This window comes from Manis javanica, chromosome 11 (assembly GCF_040802235.1).
Source record: "Manis javanica isolate MJ-LG chromosome 11, MJ_LKY, whole genome shotgun sequence".
Lineage (NCBI taxonomy): Eukaryota > Metazoa > Chordata > Mammalia > Pholidota > Manidae > Manis > Manis javanica.
The window spans coordinates 108,264,988-108,290,542 of NC_133166.1; the positions used below are offsets into that span (position 1 = coordinate 108,264,988).

Sequence of the window (25,555 nt, forward strand, 5' to 3'; positions counted from 1 at the left end):
GTGATCCTGTTAAAATACATCAGTTTCTCTGCTTAGACTCTCATATGAATTCCTTTCCAAAAGTGGAAACCAAGTTCTTTTTTAGGGCTCATCAGGTGCTCACGTTCTGCCTGTTCCCACTTATCTCTCTGCCCTCATCTTGCCTCCTTGTCTTTAACACCTTAAGAACTTTTCTTTTCATATGAACAAATACAAAATTTCCAAGACTTTAGTCTTTTTTAAGGCTGCATAGTATTTCATAGAATAATAGTATAACCTTTTGCATACTGATGGACATACAGCTTATTTCCAGGACCTTGTTAGTGCAGTGTTTCAGTAAATTGTTGTACATTTGTATCTGATACATGAATATCATTTCTTGCATTTCACAGTCTCCTTTTAGAGAATAATGCTTTTTTTCCTGATGCTATAGTCCTTAGATTAGATGTTTCCTCAGCAAGGACCTGTTTTTGGCTAATCTTCGTTTGGTCTTTCTAAAAATATTCTGTCTACATTCCTGTTTATACAGTTCTTAAAAGACATACATACTTTTTCAAAAGTTTCAAATACATTCTTCCACTGTCTTCTGGATTCCATTGCTGCTATTAAGAAGTCTGCTGTCTATAATGAATATCTGTATTTTTAGAGATTTAGAGTTATCTTTGTCCTCTAGGATGATTTTAAGGTTATGTATGTCTTCTTGTACCATGTAATTTCATTATAATGCCTCTAGATGTCTCTTTCTTTAGATCTTTCTTGAATTTGTTGTGATTTCTAACTCTGAAGATTTGTCTTTCACTTTTCAGTTATTTCTTCCAATATTATCTGTGTCCTTCCCTTGTTTTTTACACCCGAGTCTCTTAATTTTCATCTTTTAGAACTCCAAGTAGACTTACATTCTAATCACCATTTTTCTTAATCTCCTTTATATTTCTCTCCATTTTTGGGCCTTTTTCTGTGCCTCATTCTGTTTAATACCTTGTGTCTGAGTCAGCTCACTGTTTCTCTCTTCAATTGTATATAATCTGTATATTCCATCTAATAAGCTCTTAATGAATAGATTATTTATTTTTTATTTCTTACAGTTCTAGTTTTCATGATTTGATTTTTAAAAAAATCAGTTTACTCAAGTTTTGAATCCTTAGCTCATTGTTTAACTATTTAAAACATCCTTATTATATATGCTGTTTCAGATAATTTTAGTATCTAAGCCTTTGAAGGGGAGGGACTCTAAATTCTCTTGCTTATTTCTGAACATTTAGGTTTTCTTTAGTAATTTTGAATTACATGCTCATGTTTGGCAAGAAGTGGGTTGAGTGTTTCTCCTTCCAGAGGGCAGATGTGCTCTCCTCTGTCTCATGCCTGAGGGTGCCGGCTCTCTTGGGATCACATGATCCGTTCCTAGGTGCTGGAGATACAAAGATAAGTAAGATAAGGAGTTACTGTATTGACAGTCTAGGTGAATTTGTTTGAGTCTTAAACTACATTTTTTTTTTCTGAAGAAGTCTTAAATTTTAATGTCAGTTATCAGTTTTCCTCTGTCCTGCCTCTTTTTTTGTATCATTAATCTACAGTTACATGAGGAACATTATGTTTACTAGGCTCCCCCCTTCACCAAGTCCCCCCCACTAACCCAATAAACTACATTTTTTTACATTTAATTTGATTCCAACTTGAAAACATTTTGAAAAAACAGATGCATGGTTTAATTTGGTTTTTAATATTTTGTTTCCTAGTTGTAGTTTTTAAATGTTTTTAATAGTTATTAATAAAGCTTACACAGAGTTTCATTTTGTGTCATTTTTTGTCATTAGTATGTTCTACTCATAATTTTGGCTTATTCTTAAATGATGAAGAATGTGTCCATTATATCTGAGAGTACTACTGTACTTCAAGCTGTTTATTAAACCAGAACGTTTCCCCTAGTTTGCACCTCTCCTAGTAATTATTTTTGGTGTAATATGCAAGTTATTTTAAATTAAATGAAACTGCCTTATAAGGTTCAATTAATTACATATTTCTGAGGTTTTATATTGTTTCCACAGTGGTTCATATTTCTGAGGTTTAGTATTAATACTGTTATTTCTTGAAATCTTAGTTCAAAGAGTTAAATATTGAGTACTGTTAACATAAACATATCTTAATTACTTATGTAATTGTAGAAAGAATATACAAAGACAGCAGTCTCAAATGCTAGTCTGAGAGCCAGCTTTAAGCTTGGCCTTTGCTTCCTCTTTATGGAGATAATAAAAGCTACTGCTTTAGGGTTATGACAAACATCTCAGATGACTAAAAGGCATTTCAGATTTTCTAGGGAAGATCATCTTTCTATAAGCAACCGATTAACTTTTCCCCTCTCTGTGTTCTTATAAAAACTTTTGTGTTGGCTTTTAATGATTGTTATCTGAAAAACGTCAAAACATTGATTCTCAGTTGTAAGTTCCTTGTCAGAGATTAATCAAGGTGGAGCATCTGTGGTGCAGCGGCTCAACTCTCCTGGAGGGCCCTTGGGACAGACGGCCCCTCACGGCTGGGGGTCCGGCTGCCGTGGTCGCCCACAGCTTCTGAGGAGTGCGAAGAAAAGAAATTGCTTTCTTTGTCAAGGTGTTTTCAATTCAATTCTCACCCATTAGCCCTGTTTGGTTAAGTTTGGAATTAGTCTATCAGGTGATTGATGAGAGTTTTCTTTTTATTATAATAGTATTGCTTAAAAGGAATGGACGTAACAAAATGATATATCTTAACCTACTATGGATTATATTTTTTAAGGTTCTTGAAGTTCCATTTTCATTACCTTAGCTAGAATTTTCTTATATATGTGCAAAAAGAGCTTCCTCCTTTGAGTTTGATGCTAATTTTAGATTATTCTGGGAAGAGACATTTAGAAAGGCTAGAATTATCCTTTAAATTGCTTATGGAGTTTGAGTTTCAAAAAGTACCAAAATAATGATACAGTAGGAGTTGTTTGATTCTCTATGTGAAGATGATCATAGTGGGAACATTACATTAGACATTTCTGCACCACTGTTTCATTTTTACATTTTTAAGAGGGTGTACAACCTAATTTCCAAAATTGTGTGCTTTTAATTTTAAATGTAAAGCAATAGTAGCAGCACTGTCTTTGCTGTTTTTGCAACTGATTATAAAATAAAACATCTTGAAATAATAATTTCATGTCCTTAAGGTGTTTTGTGTATATAAGCTAAACTCAAATGATTAAGAATGGTTTTAATTTTATAATGAGAAGAAATTGATTTGAATGTATTTGTAATTAGTATCCCTTTCTAAGTTTCTTTGCATAGAAATTTCCACCGGTATTGTTCAGGGGCAGTTTATAGGGTTTAGGCCATTATTATTATTACTATTATTATTTTAATTAAGGTGTCATTGATATATAATCTTATGCTCAGGTTTCACATGAGCAACATTGTGGTTACTACATTCCCCCTATTATCAACTCCCCCCCACATACCCCATTACAGTCACTGTCCATCAGCGTAGTAAGATGCTACAGAGTCATTACTTGTCTTCTCTGTGCTATACTTCCTTCCCTGTGCCCCCCCTATATTATGTGTTATTAATCATAATGCCCCTTACTCCCCTTATTCCTTCCTTCCCACCCACCCTCCCCAGTCCCTTTCCCTTTGGTAACTGTTAGTCCATTCTTGAGTTTTTGAGTCTGTGATCCTGTTTTCTTAGGGTAAACTCCTAGGAATGGAATTTCTGGGTCAAGTGGTATATCTATTTTGAGTTTTTCGAGGAACCTCCATACTGCTTTCCACAATGGTTGAACTAATTTACATTCCCACCAGCAGTGTAGGAGGGTTCCCCTATCTCCACATCCTTGCCAGCATTTGTTGTTGTTTTTATTTTGGATATTGTCCATCCTTGCTGGTGTGAGGTGATATCTCATTGTGGTTTTAATTTGCATTTCTCTGATAATTAGCGATGTGGAGCATCTTTTCATGTGCCTGTTGACTATCTGAATTTCTTCTTTGGAGAAGTGTCTGTTCATATCCTCTGCCCAGTTTTTAATTGGGTTATTTGCTTTTTGGTTGTTGAGGCACGTGAGCTCTTTATATAATTTGGATGTCAACCCCTTATCGGATATGAGATTTATGAATATAGTCTCCCATACTGTAGGATGCCTTTTTGTTCCACTTACTGATGGTGTCCTTTGCTGTACAGAAGCTTTTTAGTTTGATATAATGCCACTTGTTTATTTTTGCTTTTGTTTCCCTTGCCCAGGGAGATACGTTCATGAAAAAGTTGCTCATGTTTATATTCAAGAGAGTTTTGCCTATGTTTTCTTCTAAGAGTTTTATGGTTTCATGACTTATATTCAGGTCTTTGATCCATTTTGAATTTACTTTTGTGTATGGAGTTAGACAGTGATCCAGTTTCATTCTCTTACATGTAGCTGTCCAGTTTTGCCAACACCAGCTGTTGAAGAGGCTGTCATTTCCCCACTGTATGTCCATGGCTCCTTTTTCATATATTAATTGGTCATATATGTGTGGGTTTATATCTGGGCTCTCTATTCTGTTCCATTGATCTATGAGTGTGTTCTTGTGGGGTTTAGGCCATTATTTTATAAAAATTTTTAATATTTGGTTTGCTGAAATAATCTTCCTATAGGTAATAAGGAAAATTTCTAAACTTGTGAATATGCCTTATTCTACTATCTATTCAATGAACAATAAAATTCAGAGATCAATGAAGTTGAGCAAATTGGGCTTATTTATAGTGTCCTTTTATAGGCAAAGGCATATTTTAGAAAGGATGTCATATTAGGAATAATATCTGGATTACAGCCATAGCTTCAATAGTTCTAGCTCCAGACATGGAAGACAATATAACTTCCTGAGTATGGGTGGTAAAAAAGAATCCTTAAGGTCCTCTTCCATTCAGAAAACTCTATGATTCTATTCATACATAATGAACCTTTTTTGTATGAGTCAACAAGAAAAAACAAAAACAGAGAACAGAGGGCTCAGACAAGTTGTTACATTCACAGACATTGGCATTTATCCTTTCTGTTTTTCAAATTGAAATTGCTTAAATTCCATGAAAGAAAGCATTGTAAGAAAGCATAACAAAAAATATTTTCTTACAGATATCTTATATGGCAAGATGCAAAAAGACATATATCTTAATTAGATATGGACTACCAGTGTATATGTATGGGATAGAGAAGGAATAATAGTATATCTTATGTAACTATAGCAATAGTTCCCCAACATTGTTTCTTAAATCATATAGTTCCAGTGTTATAAAACACTGAATTTTGAAATAAAATTATTTCCACCATTATATAGAGGTAGAATTATAGCATTAATAGCAATTAGTAGCATAGAATGTTTTTTTGAAAAATTTGTTAACATTTTTCTGGCTTAAATTTCCTCCCACTGTAACCATCATGGTTGACCTTTCTTTCTAGCCCTCTGAAGATATTCCTGTTGCCAAATAAAATATATATGTAATAAAGGGAATTGTGAATTCTTCATTGTCATATTTTAGAGAATATTTTCAGTCAACAAATATTAATTTTTTAACATGGGATACGTGATGTTAATCATTGTGAGTAATATATGTCTATGCTCTTTGTTCTCAAAGTAGCCCTTAAATCAATAGCGTCTATATCACTTGGTAAGTTTAAAAAAATTTAACAGTCTAAATTTAATGTTTTTCAGCAATGAATTTATTTTTACTTTCTTTGTTGCTAGTAAAGTTTGTAATGTAATATAATCTAAAATACTATCTTTTTGGGTGGATCAGTAGATTTTTATTAATATCTTGTTGGAAGGAGTGGTATCTTTCCACCTTTGCTGTAAATCTGTGTTTTGCTGGGGTGCAAGCCAAAGAAAAATGGCAAAATATTGGTTTTCTGGATCTCTGTCTGTGGCCCTAAAATGAGAGAATGCATTCCTTCAATTCTTTTTTTGCAGTCAGGCTGGATATAGAATTACAATAATTAATGATTTTGTGACTATTTTCACAGATGTAGTGAAAATTATAACTTTAGGGGTATGTCTGCAAGTTGGCAGAGTAGGAGACTCCAGCCTCCATCTCCCTCCATGAAGATAAACAATTAGACAGCTGTCCATGAACAAAAACTTCTTTGGGAGAGCTCTGAGGTAGACTTAAGAAACTTTAGCAGCACAGTGGAACAAAAGAATTGAGAATAATCACACTGGGGAAACTAGAACAGTTTATTTTACCAGCATCATCCCATCGTTCAAGCTGTCGCTGCTCAGTGTCTTGGTGGGGTGAGTGACCAGCTTCCCCACCTTTTGGGGCATCACACAGATGTCCTGCTTCAGTGTCACCCCATCCAGAGACTGGCAAAGCTGAGGCCTCTAGAGATGGTTAGGGCAGGAGGAAAACAAGCTGCAGCAGCAGCCATACCGTGGGGGCACCTGCAGTTCCCAGTGACTTGCTCTGCAGATTGCCCTGGCCGGTCTGAGCCCTCTGTGGATTTTCGCTGATGCCAGGTGCCTGAGTCCTTCCCTGCTCCCCTCATTCCATTCCCTTCTGAAACCCAGGAACCAGCTCATCCCAGCACCCAGCTCAGGTCTCTCTGGCTCTGCAAGTGTACGGTACCAGCCTGCACCCTCCACAGCTGTGTAAGGGCTCAGGATTAGGTCCTCAAGTTGTGTACTTACATTCCAGTGGTCTGATGCTCATCTCCGGCACCCGCTGCCATGCACAGGCCTGGGGGAAGACTGCAGCCATGGGAGGACATGTCGAGAGCCAGAGCTCCCACAGCAGGTTGTGGGCTTGCATTAGGCCCTGTGTAATGTCATCAGCTTACACCATTATGCTCAGCTGGCGCTAGCCTATCCAGCTCTATACCTGTGTGTCCTTGGCTAGACCTGTCACCACCTCCCCACCTCACTGGTGTGGAGGTGAGACCCAGCACACCACTGGTACTGGCCACTGCTGCTGTTTGCCCTGGTCCTTTGTGGGTCCCCCATAGCACTTGCCAAGGACAACGCAGTTGTAGCTGCTGTTTACCTGAGCGGCTGAGCTGATCAGCCATCATGTCCCACCAGACCTGGTGCAACACGTAACCCTGCACGTGGTACCCTGCACCACTACACCTGGTCACAGCACATCCAACATGCTCTCACCTGCAGGTAAAAGCCCTCCCTTACAGAAGTCAGTCTATAACATTTGTTAGAAATCACTGCTTCTTCATGGGCACAGGGCTCACAAGGAATCAGGGGAACACAACTCCACCAAAGTCGTATAGTCAATATCCAGTAACTGGCTCCAAAGCACTGGAGACTCAGGAACTGCCTCCCTAAGATGTCCAAATAATTGTTCTAAAGTGTTCAGAAAGTTAAAGAGCGCACAGGTGCACAACTCAGATATATCAGGAAAACAGTATGAGATCAAAATGAGAAGTACAACAAAGATAGAAAACCTGAAGGAGGACCAAATAGACATTTTGGAGCTGAAGACTGGTGAGTGAACTGAAGAATTCAGTAGAGGGCTTCAGCAGCAGACTAGACCAAGCAGAGTGACCTTGAAGACATCATTTGAAATTGACCATTCAGAGAAAAGAATGAAAGGGAATGATGAAAACCTATGAATCTTATGAGACTACGTTAAGACAGTCTATATACCATTGAAGTCCCAGAAGGAGAAGAGGGAGAGAGGCGTAGAAAACTTAAAAGAAATAGTGGCAAAAAACTTCCCAAACTTGGGAAAAGATTTGTACATCCAGTTCATGAAGTTAATAGGTCACCCATAAATTTCAGTCCAAAACGAAATTCTCTAAAATAATAATGAAACTCTAAAATCAAAGATAATGCAAGGTTTTTAAAATGCCAAGAGAAGAATATTGCCCTCATGGGAGGACTGTCGGCTGATGCCTTGGCAGAGACCTTGCAGGCCAGCAGGAGATGGAATGATATATTCAAGGTGCTGAAAGAAAGACTGCCAACCAAGTACACTTCACACAGCAGAGCTGTCCTTCAGAAATGAAGGCAAGACACCTTCCCAAATAAATAAAAGTTAAGGCAGTTCATCACCACTCTACCTACCTTACACAAAATGTTGAAAGGACTTCTTCAAGCTGAAATGAAAGGATACTAATTGTGAAAACATTTGAAAAGAAACAACAGTCTGATAAAGACAAGCATATAGTTAAATTCAGAATGCTCTAATACTGTAATATGGTGGTATGTTAACCACTTAACTAGTATAAATGCTGAAACACAGAAATATTACAGATAACTATAGCTTCAATAATTTAATGGATGTGCAATATAAAAATACATAAATTGTGACATCAGAAACATAAAATGTGTGGAATAAATGGCTGTATTTTTTGCATGTGATTAAAGTTAAGTTGTTATCTGGTTAAATAGGCTGTTGTATCTCTAAGATATTTCAAGTAAACCTTAAGATAACCACAAAACAATAATCTGTAGTAGATACACATGAAATAAAGAGAAGGGAATCAAAGTATTCCGCTATGGAAAACCATCAATTCACAAAGGAAGACAGTAAGAGAAATATAAAGGAACAACAAAACAGCCAGAAAACAATTATCAAGATGGCTATAGTATGTCCTTACCTATAAATAATTACTTTAAATGTAAATGGACTAAATTCTCCAATCAAAAGGCATACAGTGGTGAAAAAATAAGAAAACAAGAGACCTAATTATATGCTGCCTACAGGAGACTCACTTTAGCTCAAAGATATTCACAGGCTCAAAATGAAGCAATGAAAAAAGATATTCAATGCAAATAGAAACCAAAAGAGAGCAGAGGTAGTTATATTTATGTCAGATAAAATATACTAAGGCAAAAACTGTAACAAGAAACAAAGAAGGTCAGTATATAATGATAAAGGGGTCAATTCATTAAGATATAACAATTTTAAATATATATATGCATCCTACATCAGAACAGTAAAATATATCAAGCAAATACAGATCCAAAAGGATTAATAGACAACAATGTAATAATAAAGGGCTTCAGTACCATGCTTTGAACAATGGATAAATCATCCAGACAAAATCAATAAGGAAACGTTTGACTGAACCATACTTCAGATCAAGTGGACCTAACATGCACGTACAGAACATTCCATCCAACAATGGCAGTATACACATTCTTCTTAAGCACACTGGAACATAGATCATATGTTAGGTCAAAAAGTGAGTCTCAGTAAATTTAAAAAGGGTTGAAATTATACCAAGTATCTTTTTCAACCATAATGGTATAAAACTAGAAATAACAAAGAACAAAGTTGAAGGCATCACACTTCCAGATTTCGAACTATATTACAAACTGTTGTAATCAAAACTGTATGGTACTGGCATAAAAAAGATACATAGATCAATGAAACAGAATTCAGAGTCAAGAAATAAACCTGTGCATATTTGGTCAACTAATACTTGACAAGGGAACCAAGAATATACAGTGGGGAAAGGGCGTTTTCTCCAATAAATTGCACTGGGAAAACTGGATTGCCAAATACAAACAGAATTAGACTCCTGTCTTATACCATTCATAGAAATTAACTTGAAATGGACTAAGGACTTAAACATAAGACCTGAAACCATAAAACTCCAGAAGAAAACACAGGTGGTAAGCTCCTTGACATCAGTTTTGGCAATGATTTTTTTGGATTTGGCACCAAAAGCACAAGGAATCAAAGCAAAAATTAACAAGTGGTACTACACCAAACTAAAAAGCCTTTGCATAGCAAAGGAAACAATCAGGAAAATAAAAAGGCAATCTACAGAATGAACAAGATATTTGCAAACCATGTATGTGATAAGGGCTTAGTATCCAAAATGTTTAAGGAATTCATATAGTTCATATAATAGTAAAAAAGAAAAAACAAAAAAACCTAAATAATCTGATTGAAAAATGGGCAGAAGACTTTAAACATTTTTCCAAAGCAGAGAGATACTAGCCAAGTGTATGAAAAGGTACTCAACATTGCTAATTTGATATCACAGATGTGCAAATCAAAATTATAATTTAATATTATCTCACACGTTTTAAAATGGCTGTTATAAAGATAAGAGAGAACACATTCTGGCAAGAATGTTGAGTAAAAGGACTCTTGTTCACTGTTGGTAGGAATGCAAATTTATATAGCCACCATGGAAAACCATATGGAGGTTCCTCAAAACATCAAAAATAGAATTACCATATGATCCAGCAATCCCACTTCTAGGTTTATGTCTCAAGAAGATGAAATCAATATCTTGAAGAGATGTCTGAGCTCCTACATTCATTGAAGCATTATTCACAATAGTCAGGATATAGAAACAGCCTAAATGTCCATCATGGATGAATGGTTAAAGAAAAAGTTATATGTATACACACATATACATACATTACACACAGATGCACATATATACATACCATGAAATATTACTCAGACCAAAAAAGATATATTGCCATTTGCAGCACATAAATCTTGAGGGCATTATGCATATGAAATAAGTCAGATAATGAAAGACAAATACTGTGTGATCTCATCCATCTGTGGAATCTCAAAACTTAAAAAAACAGAGTAGAATTGTAATTGCTGGGGACTGACTGGTGGGGGTGGGTTGGACCAGAAAATGTTGGTCAGAGGTTCTAGACTTTCAGTTATAGGTGCATTCCAGGGGCCTACTATACAGTGTGGTGTCTGCAGTTAACAATACTGTATTTTGTACTTGCAAGTTGCTATTAGAATAGAGCTTTAACATTTTCACCGTAACAGCAACAAAAACAATCAGTTAGTACTTATGAGATGTAAAGGATGTGCTAACTAACCTTATTGTGATTTTTTTGTTAAACATTTTGCAACATGTATGTTTATCAGATTGTTGCATCATATTTCTTAATAAACTTGCACAATGTCAGTTATATTTCAGTAAAGCTGGAAATACAATTTTAATGTAGTCATCTAATTCTATGCCTTTCAATCTTTTTCACATAATAGCCTATGTAAAACATGATATTTATATAGTAAACTCAGTTAAACAGATGAAACTGTTATTTTTTAAAAATATATCATTGATATACATCCTTATGAAGATTTCACATGAGCAACATTGTGGTTACTACATTCACCCATACTATCAAGTTCCTCGCACACCCCACTGCAGTCACTGTCTTTCAGCATGGTAAGATGCTATAGAGTCACTATTTGTCTTTTCTGTGCTGTACTGCCTTCCCCGTGCCCCTTCTATATTGTATATACCAGTCATAATACCCCTAAGTCCCCTTTTCCCTCTTTTCCCACCCACCTCCCTAACCCCTTCCCTTTCGTAACTGCTAGTCCATTCTCTGAGGCTGTGAGTCTGCTGCTTATTTTGTTCTTTCAGTTTTGCTTTGTTGTTATATTCCACAAATGAGTGAAGTCATTTAGTACTTGTCTTTTTCCACCAGGCTTATTTCACTGAGCATAATACCCTCTAGGTCCATCCATGTTGTTGCAAATAGTAGGCTTTGTTTTCTTCTTATGGCTGAATAATATTCCATTGTGTATATGTACCACATCTTCTTTATCCATTCATCTATTAATGGACATTTAGGTTGCTTCCATATGTTGGCTGTTGTGAATAGTGCTGCATTATGTCCTTTTGAATCAGGGATCTTGTTTTCTTGAGGTGAATTGAAACTGTTCTTTCAAATCATCCTAGAGAGAAGGGAGCATTGGGGGGAGAGGCGGGAGGGGAGGGGAAAACTGATTTTATCTTTTTCAATACCTGCCTCTGATCACAGACAGAAAGCATTTTTATTCATAGGTATAAGACCAGAGAATTCAGCCACCCAATTTCATTATTACAAATGCACCATATATTTATTTTACCTTTTTCTCTGTCCTACAGTCTTCAGATACACAGTAGATTTTCTACTGAAAGGTTATTGTTTTAAATACATTAGCATGATTTGGTATAACATCTAGTTGTAATGGATTTTACAGAGAAAAGCCACTTCTCTTTTGATTAGCTTTAGATCATCAGTTCATATCTATAACCACTCTTGGGTTTGAATTTCTTTTCATCATACATGCCACACAAATGCCAACCCTGACTGAACCTACCGATCATCTCTTGCACCTAGGCTGTTGGATGATGGAGAAAATACCACATTGTTGCCACTAAACACTAGGTTGGACACCTACCAAATCAAGTACCCAGCAGTGCCTGAAATAGTTATTTCATACCTCCTTAAACGTCCAACAACCTTTTTTTGAGCAGAGAGCTTTGCTCCTACTATACCAAAAATAATTAGTGATTTTTACTCAAAACTCTGATCTTTGCATCACAGATTTTGCAATCTCCTTGAATTCATATTTCTCTCCTGCTTTCTTTCTCCCATAACAATGGAAAACATTTTCCAGCTTCTACCCAAGGCTCACCTAACTGTCTGGATGAGAATCCCATTCCTGCCTTCTGGGGATAGCATTTCCCTCTTTTCTGGCTTTCTGCTGGCTCATTAATTCCCATTATCATTTAAACACGTTCAAGTCCACGCCAGTTTAAAAGAGAAAAAAAAAACCAAACAAGTCTGTCTAGTTCCATCTCTCTCTCCTTCTACCTTATTTCTTCCTGGTACAGTCTTAAATAAGTTGCCTCCATAAACTCTGTCTTTACTCAGACTCATTGCATAATCTTTTAAAATATGCCTTCTGCTTCCCATCTACCACTGTAGCTTACTTTACTGTGGCTTTATGCTTTAGATATAGTTTCCATTTTTAAGTCATCATCTTGCTTAATGTTTAGCTACATTTGTTTGAGAAATTTTTAGATGCGTTCTGTTCCCTTGATTTTTACAACACTGCACTCTGGATGTGTACTTTGTACATTTCTAGTTGTTTCTTTTGGTTTATATCACCATCTGCTTTCTGGGCTTCTCGTTATACTTCGGACACATTTTAAATTCTGGTCTGGCTTCTGCCTCTCCAGCTTCATCCCGACATTCTTTCTCATCTACTATACATTCTAGATATATTTCATTTTTTACTTTTGGGAGTTTCTAAGATGTATTCTGCTTTCTTTTTACCTCCAAGACTTCATGCATTTGGTTTGACCAGTCTGGAATGCTCTCCCTTGCCCACATTATATAAGCTCAGATCATCTTTTTGCTTGTCTAACTTAAATGTTAGTTGACATATACTTTCCTTCCTGTATGTAGTATCCTGTCCTTTTAGTATAACACTCATTAGATTAGATTGCATTATATGTTTGGATTCCCTTGTTTATTAAGTTGTAGAGACCCTATTTTTGTTTAGTTCACTGTTCTATTTCCATAGGTGAAAGAATAAAAATTATACATTTTCAGTAATGATTCTTGCTCAACTATATTCAAAAGACATTATTATTTCTTCATTAGGAACATTTTTTGAAATTATTAAACCAATGAATTTTCAAGTTGAGTTCAAGTGTCCCTGCAGGGCACCTTGTTTAAAACAGTACTTGGACCAAAGCTAAATGGGTCTTTTGACATTTTTCTCTATGTAAGTTACAGGGCTTTGGATTCAAGGACTCTCCCAGTTTTCTTTAACACTGCATAGAGTTTTGAATTAAATAAGTTGAACTAAAGTTAATTGGGACAGAAATTATGGAAATTTAAAATAGCTGCTTCTTAGGTCTCAACAAAGGAAGTTCTAGTGTTGACATTAGCCTTAGAACTAAGGCACACCTCATTGTTTTGGCCTCAGCTGCTTCATTCATACAGTCCTAATTCTACAGTGTAGGTATATTAAGCACTGAAACCTATAATCAAGCAGATTACTTACAAATATTAAATATTCTTCCTTTTTAAAAGCATGTCTCTGAACTATGATTCTGCAAATGCATAATTTTAAATATACCCATCTATGAATTGTACAGAATTAAGTAATTATTATTCATTAATGCAGATCAGAAAGTTATCCCTGCATTTTTTGACAGTGTAGTTGAATCATACTAATATTTTTTTATTACAATTTTTTATTAAGGTATTATTGATATACACTCTTATGAAGGTTTCACATGAAAAACAATGTGGTTACTACATTCTCCCATATAATCGAGTCCCTCCACATACCCCATTGCAGTCATTGTCCATCAGTGCCTGAGAAGCAACCTTTTTTTTTTTTTTTTGAGAGGGCATCTCACATACTTATTAATCAAATGGTTGTTAACAACAATAAAATTCTGTATAGGGGACTCAATGCTCAATGCACAATCATTAATCCACCCCAAGGCTAATTCTCATCAGTCTCCAATCTTCTGAAGCATAACGAACAAGTTCTTACATGGTGAACAAGTTCTTACATAGTGAATAAGTTCTTACATGGTGAACAGTACAAGGGCAGTCATCACAGAAACTTTCGGTTTTGATCACACATTATGAACTATAAACAATCAGGTCAAAGCAAATCTATAATTACCATCCATCTCCAGTGAAGCCAAGAAAACCATTTAGGCACCCTAGGCATTTGTGAAAATTTGTCTATGATATGATGGATATTGTCCAACTGTACTTGAACAGTCTGAGAGAAATCAGACAAATTAAAGCAGCCCATTTCTGGGATCTGTTCACATCCCATATGTTCATTTAACCGTAGATAGTCTATAGTCATAAGATTTTGGAGTGCTACACCTTGCACCCCTCCCAACTCCTAGTTGAGTTCCAACAGTACAGATCCGGTCAAATTCGTTGTCTCACTGTATGCACATGCCAGCCTAGACATCTCCCTCCCCATTCCAATGGCAAGTCCAGGAAACGGTGGGGTGGACGCAGCCACAACCGCAGCATCGCCCGGATCCCTGTGGAGGCGTTTTGATGATCATCCCCCGGCACAAGTCCTCCAGAGAGTGCTGATGCTGGAAGCTCCTCCTCATATCGTATCTTAGTTCATTTTCTGGGTATCCAAGCTAGGCCTTGATCTTCTGCATAGAAACAAACAGACCCTTTGCCCACACTTTGACATGCCCTCTATACCACTGTGCAGAACTCATTGGAGGTCAGCACACAGTAACTGCTTTTTTTTTTTTATTAAGAGAAAGGAATATTATCAGAAAAGAAGAGTACCTCCATAGCTGATCATCTGACACCCTTTAAGTGATCAACATTAAGGATATTTAAAGCATGCGTTGATCTTTGATTTACCAATACTTTAATCCTATCAAGGAGTAATCCCCCTTTTCTTTCTTTCTTTCTTTTTTTTTTTTAATTTTTAATCTATACTTACATGAAGAATACTATGTTTACTATGCTCTCCCCTATATCAGGTCCCCCCTAAAAACCACATTACGGTTACTGTCCATCAGCTTAGCAAAATGTTGTAGAGTCACTACTTGTCCTCTCTGTGTTGTGCGGCCCACCCTCCCCTTTCTCCCCCCCCATGCATGCTAATCTTAATACCCCCCTTCTTCTTCCCCCACCTTATCCCTCCCCGCCCACCCATCCTCCCCAGTTCCTTTCCCTTTGGTACCTGTTAGTCCATTTTTGGGTTCTAATTCTGCTGCTGTTTTGTACTTTCAATTTTTCCTTTGTTCCTATACTCCTCAGATGAGTGAAATCATTTGGTATTTCTCTTTCTCCGCTTGTCTTATTTCACTGAGCATAATACTCTCCAGCTCCATCCATGTTGCTGCAAATGGTTGGATTTTTCCACTTCTTAGGGCTGAGTAGTATTCCATTGTGTATATGTACCACATCTTCTTTATCCATTCATCTACCGATGGACATTTAGGTTGCTTCCAATACTTGGCTATTGTAAATAGTGCTGCGATAAACATAGGGGTGCATCTGTCTTTCTCAAACTTGATTGCTGCGTTCTTAGGGTAAATTCCTAGGAGTGGAATTCCTGGGTCAAATGGTAGGTCTGTTTTGAGCATTTTGATGAACCTCCAAACTGCTTTCCACAATGGTTGAACTAATTTACATTCCCACCAGCAGTGTAGGAGGGTTCCCCTTTCTCCACAGCCTCGCCAACATTTGTTGTTGTTTGTCTTTTGGATGGCAGCTATCCTTACTGGTGTGAGGTGATACCTCATTGTAGTTTTAATTTGCATTTCTCTGATAATTAGCGATGTGGAGCATCTTTTCATGTGTCTCTTGGCCATCTGTATTTCTTTTTTAGAGAACTGTCTGTTCAGTTCCTCTTCCCATTTTTTATTTGGGTTATTTGTTTTTTGTTTGTTGAGGCGTGTGAGCTCTTTATATATTCTGGACGTCAAGCCTTTATCGGATGTGTCATTTTCAAATATATTCTCCCATACTGTAGGGTTCCTTTTTGTTCTATTGATGGTGTCTTTCGCTGTACAGAAGCTTTTCAGCTTAATGTAGTCCCACTTGCTCATTTTTGCTGTTGTTTTCCTTGCCCGGGGAGATATGTTCAAGAAGAGGTCACTCATGTTTATGTCTAAGAGGTTTTTGCCTATGTTTTTTTCCAAGAGTTTAATGGTTTCATGACTTACATTCAGGTCTTTGATCCATTTTGAGTTTACGTTTGTATATGGGGTTAGACAATGGTCCAGTTTCATTCTCCTACATGTAGCTGTCCAGTTTTGCCAGCACCATCTGTTGAAGAGACTGTCATTTTGCCATTGTATGTCCATGGCTCCTTTATCAAATATTAATTGACCATATATGTTTGGGTTAATGTCTGGAGTCTCTAATCTGTTCCACTGGTCTGTGGCTCTCTTCTTGTGCCAGTGCCAAATTGTCTTGATTACTATGGCTTTGTAGTAGAGCTTGAAGTTGGGGAGTGAGATCTCCCCTACTTTATTCTTCTTATTCAGGATTGTTTTGGCTATTCGGGGTCTTTGGTGTTTCCATATGATTTTTGAATTATTTGTTCCAATTCATTGAAGAATGTTGCTGGTAATTTGATAGGGATTGCATCAAATCTGTATATTGCTTTGGGCAGGATGGCCATTTTGACGATATTAATTCTTCCTAGCCATGAGCATGGGATGAGTTTCCATTTATTAGTGTCCCCTTTAATTTCTCTTAAGAGTGACTTGTAGTTTTCAGAGTATAAGTCTTTCACTTCTTTGGTTAGGTTTATTCCTAGGTATTTTATTCTTTTTGATGCAATGGTGAATGGAATTGTTTTCCTGATTTCTCTTTCTATTGATTCATTGTTAGTGTATAGGAAAGCTACAAATTTGTGTGTGTTAATTTTGTATCCTGCAACTTTGCTGTGTTCCGATATCAGTTCTAGTAGTTTTGGAGTGGAGTCTTTAGGGTTTTTTATGTACAATATCATATCATCTGCTAATAGTGACAGTTTAACTTCTTCTTTACCAATCTGGATTCCTTGTATTTCTTTGTTTTGTCTTATTGCAGTGGCTAGGACCTCTAGTACTATGTTAAATAACAGTGGGGAGAGTGGGCATCCCTGTCTGGTTCCCGATCTCAGAGGAAATGCTTTCAGATTCTCGCTGTTCAATATAGTGCTGGCTGTGGGTTTATCATATATGGCCTTTATTATATTGAGGTACTTGCCCTCTATTCCCATTTTGCTGAGAGTTTTTATCATGAATGGATGTTGAATTTTGTCAAATGCTTTTTCAGCATCTATGGAGATGATCATGTGGTTTTTGTCTTTCTTTTTGTTGATGTGGTGGATGATGTTGATGGATTTTCGAATGTTGTACCATCCTTGCATCCCTGGGATGAATCCCACTTGGTCATGGTGTATGATCCTTTTGATATACCGTTGAATTCTGTTTGCTAATATTTTATTGAGTATTTTTGCATCTACATTCATCAGGGATATTGGTCTGTAATTTTCTTTTTTGGTGGGGTCTTTGCCTGGTTTTGGTATTAGGGTGATGTTGGCTTCATAGAATGAGTTGGGGAGTATTCCCTCTTCTTCTATTTTTTGGAACACTTTCAGGAGAATGGGTATTATGTCTTCTCTGTGTGTCTGATAAAATTCCGAGGTAAATCCGTCTGGCCCTGGGGTTTTGTTCTTGGGTAGTTTTTGATTACCGTTTCAATTTCTTTGCTCGTAATTGGTTTGTTTAACTTTTGTGTTTCTTCCTTGGTCAGTCTTGGGAGGTTGTATTTTTCTAGGAAGTTGTCCATTTCTTCTAGGTTTTCCAGCTTGTTGGCATATAGGTTTTCATAGTAGTCTTTAATAATTCTTTGTATTTCTGTGGAGTCTGTCTTAATTTTTCCATTCTCATTTCTGATTATGTTGATTTGTGTTGATTCTCTTTTTCTCTTAATAAGTTTGGCTAGAGGCTTATCTATTTTGTTTATTTTCTTAAAGAACCAGCTCTTGGTTTCATTGATTTTTGCTATTGTTTTATTCTTCTCAATCTTTATTATGTCCCTCCTTCTGCTGACTTTAGGCTTCATTTGTTCTTCTTTTTCCAGTTTTGATAATTGTGATGTTAGACTATTCATTTGGGATTGTTCTTCCTTCTACAAGTGTGCCTGGATTGCTATATACTTTCCTCTTAAGACTGCTTTCGCTGCGTCCCACAGAAGTTGGGGCTTAGTGTTGTTGTTGTCATTTGTTTCTATATATTCCTTGATCTCTATTTTGATTTGTTCATTGATCCATTGATTATTTAGTAGCATGTTGTTAAGCCTCCATGTGTTTGTGAGCCTTTTTGTTTTCTTTGTAGAATTTATTTCTACTTTTATACCTTTGTGGTCTGAAAAATTGGTTGGTAGAATTTCAATATTTTGGAGTTTACTGAGGCTCTTTTTGTGAGCTAGTATGTGGTCTATTCTGGAGAATGTTCCATGTGCACTTGAGAAGAATGTATATCCTGTTGCTTTTGGATGTAGAGTTCTATAGATGTCTATTAGGTCCATCTGTTCTATTGTGGTGTTCAGTGCCTCCATGTCCTTACTTATTTTCTGCCCGGTGGATCTATCCTTCGGGGTGAGTGGTGTGTTGAAGTCTCCTAAAGTGAATGCATTGCAGTCTATTTCCCTCTTTAGTTCTGTTAGTATTTGCTTCACATATGCTGGTGCTCCTGTATTGGGTGCATATATATTTAGAATGGTTATATCCTCTTGTTGGACTGAGCCCTTTATCATTATGTAGTGTCCTTCTTTATCTCTTGTTACTTTCTTTGTTTTGAAGTCTATTTTGTCTGATATTAGTACTGCAACCCCTGCTTTCTTCTCACTGTTGTTTGCCTGAAATATGTTTTTCCATCCCTTGACTTTTAGTCTATGCTTATCTTTGGGTTTAAGGTGAGTTTCTTGTAAGCAGCATATAGATGGGTCTTGCTTTTTTATTCATTCTATTACTCTGTGTCTTTTGATTGGTGCATTAAGTCCATTTACATTTAGGGTGACTATTAAGAGATATGTACTTATTGCCATTGCAGGCTTTAGATTCGTGGTTACCAAAGGTTCAAGGTTAGCTTCTTTAGTATCTTACTGCCTAACTTAGCTCGCTTATTGAGCTGTTATATACACTGTCTGGAGATTCTTTTCTTCTCTCCCTTCTTATTCCTCCTCCTCCATTCTTCATATGTTGTGTGTTTTGTTCTGTGCTCTTTTTAGGGGTGCTCCCATGTAGAGCAGTCCCTGTAGGATGCTCTGTAGAGGTGGTTTGTGGGAAGAAAATTCCCTCAGCTTTTGCTTGTCTGGGAATTGTTTAATCCCGCCATCATATTTAAATGATAGTCGTGCTGGATACAGTATCCTTGGTTCAAGGCCCTTCTGTTTCATTGCATTAAGTATATCATGCCATTCTCTTCTGGCCTGTAGGGTTTCTGTCGAGAAGTCTGATGTTAGCCTGATGGGTTTTCCTTTATAGGTGACCTTTTTCTCTCTAGCTGCCTTTAAAACTCTTTCCTTGTCCTTGATCCTTGCCATTTTAGTTACTATGTGTCTTGGTGTTGTTCTCCTTGGATCCTTTCTGTTGGGGGTTCTGTGTAATTCCATGGTCTGTTTGATTATTTCCTCCCCCATTTTGAGGAAGTTTTCAGCAATTATTTCTTGAAAGAGACTTTCTATCCCTTTTCCTCTTTCTTCTCCTTCTAGTATCCCTATAATAGGAATATTATTCCTTTTGGATTGGTCACATAGTTCTCTTAGTGTTCTTTCATTCCTGGAGATCCTTTTATCTCTCTCTATGTTAGTTCTGTACGTTCCTGTTCTCTGGCTTCTATTCCTTCAATGGCCTCTTGCATCTTATCCATTCTGCTTATAAATCCTTCCAGGGATTGTTTCACTTCTGTGATCTCCTTCCTGACATCTGTGATCTCCCTCCGTACTTCATCCCATTGCTCTTGCATTTTTCTCTGCATCTCATCCCATTGCTCTTGCATTTTTCTCTGCATTTCTGTCAGCATGTTCATGATTTTTATTTTGAATTCTTTTTCAGGAGGACTGGTTAGGTCTGTCTCCTTCTCTGGTGTTGTCTCTGTGATCTTTGTCTGCCTGTAGTTTTGCCTTTTCATGGTGATAGAGATAGTTTGCAGAGCTGGTACAAGTGACGGCTGGAAGAGCTTCCCTTCTTGTTGGTTTGTGGCCTTCCTCTCCTGGAAGAACAGCGACCTCTAGTGGCTTGTGCTGGGCAGCTGTGCGCAGACAGGGCTTCTGCTTCCTGCCCGGCTGCAGTGGAGTTTATCTCCGCTGTTGTTGTGGGCGTGACCTGGCTGGGGCTGCTCCTCAAAAATGGTGGAGTCCCATTGGAGGGGGAGCGGCTGGGAGTCTATTTATCTCCGTAGGGGGTCTCTGTCCTCCCTGCTGCCCAGAGGGTTAGAATGCCCAGAGATCCCCAGATTCCCTGCCTCTGGTCTAAGTGACCTTTCCTGCCCCTTTAAGACTTCCAAAAAGCACTCTCCAAACCAAAACAACAACAGCAACAATTAGAGATGGAACAAAAAAAAGGAAAAAACACTTGATTTTTTTTTTTTTTCCTCAGGCGCCGGTCCCAGCCACCTGCTCACTGGTCCTGCTGCCCTGCTTCCCTAGCACCAGGGTCCCTATCCCTTCAAGGCTTCCAAAAAGCACTCACCAAAAAGAGAAAAAAAAAGGGGAAAAACGGTCGATTTCCTCCGTCCTCAGGTGCCGGTCTCAGGCACCCGCCCACCGGTCACGCAGAGAAAAACGCGGGATATTCTTTGTCCTCAGGTGCTGGGCCCAGGCACCCTCTCACCAGTCCCACCGCCCTGCCTCCCTAGCGCCGGGGTCCCTGTCTCTTTAAGGCTTCCAAAAAGCACTCGCCAAAAAGAGGAAGAAAAGGGAAAAACGCGCAATTTCCTCCGTTCTCAAGTGCCGGTCTCAGGCACCCGCCCACCGGTCCCGCAGGGAAAAACGCGGGATATTCTTTGTCCTCAGGTGCCGGTCCCAGGCACCCGCTCACCAGTCCCGCCGCCCTGCCTCCCTAGCACTGGGGTCCCTGTCCCTTTAAGGCTTCCAAAAAGCACTCGCCAAAAAGAGAAAAAAAAAGGGGAAAAACGTGTGATTTCCTCCGTCCTCAAGTGCCGGTCCCAGGCACCCGCTCACTGGTCCCGCCTCCCTGCCTCCCTAACAACGGGGTCCCTGTCCCTTTAAGGCTTCCAAAAAGCACTCGCCAAAAAAAAAAAAAAATCCGCTCCGGTTTCTTTCCACCCGCCGGGAGCCGGGGGGGAGGGGCGCTCGGGTCCTGCCAGGCCGGGGCTTGTATCTTACCCCCTTTGCAAGGCGCTGGGTTCTTGCAGGTGTGGATGTGGTCTGGATGTTGTCCTGTGTCCTGTGGTCTCTATTTTAGGAAGATTTTTCTTTGTTATATTTTCATAGCTCTATGTGTTTTTGGGAGGAGATTTCCACTGCTCTGCTCACGCCGCCATCTTGGCTCCTCTCAGTTTACATTTTTAAAAAGCCTTAATTATGAATTTGGAATACTTGTGATGGTGATGTACAAATAATACTTCAAATATTCTCCTTCAAAATTCTCTGATTTAATAAAAATTTGTCGATTTTATTATACTGTCACATCTCTTACTAGGAGAGATTAACTATATGTAAAAATCAAGTTATTTATTCTTCCTTTCATATTTGGTTTTTAGACTGTTGGTGGCAAAGGTTCTTTTTTAAATTAAGATATGGAATCTCCTTAAGATACTGGGTCTTTTTCCTAGTAAACACTGGAAAGAAGAGAAACTGTGTCTCAGTCAATCACTGGCTCTGAGGATTCCCACCAACAGTTCTCATTCTTCACCCATTAAATCAGCATAAATTTGACAATCAGATTATTATATTTTTTTTCAGAGCCCCTTTGTTTCTTCCTTTGCAGAACTTTGAAAAGTTGCAACAAAGATGTGTCAAATGTGTGAATCTAACAACATAGGCAGTAACTAAGTCCATTTTAAAATGTGGTTGCACTTGATTACAATAAATTTTTGGGTACTGAAGTGTAAAATTCATGTAATGAAAAGAAAAGAAATAGATGATTTTGTACTATGTGACTAAGCCAGTAGATGATATTTTCAGGTATTCACTTGTCGGTCCTCTGTGAAAGAACAGATAATGCAGGAAAAAACCAGGATAGTAAGGGGCGAGGAAAAGTGAGGTAGCAGAACATACTTAGGTAAATGCTACAGACAATAGGAGCAAACTGCTAGGGCTGTTCAAGAAGGTAAGTGTCCTGGTTTTAAGTTAAAGGTATAAGAAATGTGTTACATTTTCTCAAATGGTAACTGTAAATTGGAGGTTTTTTAAAAGGGATATTTTAAATATTCACACTGAAACTCTAACCCCATTTTTTTATAAGAAAGGACTATTCTACTTTGTGCATGGTGATTTGTTTATATGACTGTTAGTTGTAATTACTTGTTTAATATTCATGAAGTTTCCTTCATATACTTTTGGTTTGTGAGAGTCACATCTTAATGATACCATTTTGGTAAAACTGCCCCCCCCCCCACTTGACAGTATAATCTTCCACAGGACATTAATGTCAGTATTTTTAGATGATCTGTAATGCATCTCACATTCATTTTAGGAATGTATACATTTTGTTTTACAGGAAGGCATAATTTAATATTACATTCATAAATTTGTAATGCATTATTCTTGTATGTTTTAACTGATTTATTATTTATTTTAATTTATAGAGAAACTTTTTATTCATTAAGGAAAAAGGTTAATTGTAGAAAGCAAGCTTTCCTTTCTCTTTAAGTTAGAATATTTGAAGAAAATTCTTTTGAACTTAATAAGTAATACAGTTTATGGAAGGAACCAGCTTATGATAAAAATGTTGCTAGGTGATTATTGAGTGTTGGAATAAAAAACTTGAAATTATACAGAAATTATACATCTTTGGACTATTTTTTGAAAACATGAAATAGTGGAAGTCTTGTCATATTGGTGGTACTTGTTAACTTATATTATCTTGTTATATTATCTTAGGATTTCAAAGGTTTTTCAGAAGTATTATTACCCAGCATACCCTGTTCTTTTAAATCAAATCTGCAAAAGTTTGTTTTTGACTGAATTAAAATATAAGTACATGATCAAAACATTTATTAGTGTTAGCTTAAAGGACTTCTTTTTATTATGCTACATAGAAGAGAAATATTTTGAGAAATAATGAAAATGAAAAGCCAATGGGAATGCTTATAAAACAGCATTGATTTTTATATGTAAGTATCTAGATTAATATTAGAAAAACTTCTCTGAAATACACTGCAAATATCATTTGTTTTAAGTAAGCTTGAATCCTTATAGCTACCCACTTATCTATTATTTTTAAAAATGCTTTATACAGCTACAAATAAAGAACTTCAAAAGTGAACTTTGATATAAAAAAACTATTACAGTCTGTAAATTTTTATTTAGGATTTTAAATGGAAATTTAGGGTGATATATTTTGGTATAACCTCTGAGGGCTATAATGTATTTGATTGCATATTTACCACATTTATATTTTCTTTTCAAATTAAAACCAATATGTTAAGTGTGGTTAAATCTGAAAATGCATTTTTCAGAATCTTAAAATCCGAAGTATATAAATAAAGTGAGTTGGTAAAAGGAATGATTTTTAATAATCTGACCAAGTTCTTTTATTTGTTCCTGTTCCCAAAGGTCATTAAAACCCTTACAAGATCAAAAGACTTAAGTTTGAACCTCATCAATGTAAATGTTTAATGAAAACTTTAAAAATTATTTAAAAACTAGCTTTGACAATTTGAAAAGTATTTTAAAAAGACTGTTGCTGTAAATGTGTTCTTTTGCCTGTGTTTAATGCAATGTGTCAATTATTTACAGATCCGATGGTTTTGTGGAAATTTCCAGAGGACTTTGGAGATCAGGTTGGAAGCATGTAATTTTTAAAGAAACATTTAAAATTAGAATGTTATAATCGTTATTATTGTTACTGCTGCTCTTCTACTACACATGAATTGCTTAAGTATTTTCTATTGATCAGCTGTCAGGAAAAAAAGATGTGTGCAGAATATATATGGAAAATCTTGTAGTACCAAGTAGATGGGTGAAAAAGCCCTAATGTTGAAACTAAGAAGAGCTGAATGTTTACAGTTTCAACATATTTTAACTCGCTTTTATTGTCGATGGAATACATATTTGGAAACATTTAAAAATTTGCCCATCAAAAAACCTGACAATACCACACTTTGTTGAATACCCACCTATTATTTCTGTCTACTTAGAAGTAAATAGTAAGTGCTGTAAATAAGTGATCAATTATCCCCTGTTATATCTGAATCACTTATATATGTAAGTTGAATTGACAATATTTTTTTTAAAATAATTCTTATCTACAGCTTTATTTCTTAAAAGAAAATGGGAGAATTCAGAATGAATTTATTCCATTTGTATTTTTAATTAATCTTTATGGTTCCTTAAGTAGTATGAACAAAATTATTCATACTTGTATGATTAATTATTTTGACATGATGTATGTAAATAGAAAAACCTTTAAAAATTATAGGCTTATTTTAAAGTGCATTACATAATGGTTCACCGTACAAATTTAAATTTTTGCAGAAATAAACACTTTATCTGGAAATCTGATAGATACCTTTTTTGTATGTGTCTACAAAGACATGGGATAAAACAATCCTGTCACTGTTAAAATTATAAAATTATAGTACAAGCTTAACTGAAAGCTGATGGAAGTTTTGTTTGAAGCAGTTCAGAAATAAGTGTACAGATGTGATTTCAGTATACATGGAAGAATAATTTTCTACATGTGAAAATCAATATATAAGACTAGGAAATTACACTGAAAAAGTCAGTTGAATGGGTGTTAAATTAATTAGATCTAGTTCAATCCTGGACTATTATTTCATATAAAAAGAGAGTATACACTCTTAATTTGCTTTTTTAGCCCTTTAGAGAAGAGTAGATTTTTTAATATGTTAGGTATATAAAAGAAGCCCTGACAGTGAAGACCTAGTTTGGACATATGAAGCTTAACTGGCTTGTTTCCAAATAATGTGTGCTTAGGTTAGAACCTTACTGACTCATTTTGCTGTTTTGAAATACTGTTTTTCTTGGTCTTCTCAATACTCTCTTGTGCACTGATCCAAGAACAAACCTCCTATCCAGGTAGCCAGGTCTCTCTCTTTCTTTCTTCTTCTTCTTTTTTTTTTTAATCTCTACCTCTTAAACCGCGCCTGTGAAAT

General features: G+C 36.6%; 1 protein-coding gene across 17 annotated transcripts in view; it reads left to right on the top strand.

Moving 5' to 3' along the window:
- The window catches only part of DENND1B (DENN domain containing 1B), a 268,058-nt gene that overhangs the window by 48,442 nt on the left and 194,061 nt on the right, over positions 1–25,555 (top strand). For 15 of the 17 annotated variants that reach the window (XR_012123013.1, XR_012123012.1, XR_012123014.1 and 12 more), the window contains one exon: positions 24,177–24,220. The exons of the other annotated variants lie outside the window; for them this stretch is intronic. Coding sequence is in view for 12 of the 15 variants with exons in the window: in XM_037004680.2 (XP_036860575.2) it covers positions 24,177–24,220 (44 nt within the window). In the remaining 3 variants the exon portion in view is untranslated. The remainder of the gene's footprint in view (positions 1–24,176; positions 24,221–25,555) is intronic. 17 annotated transcript variants of the gene reach the window in all.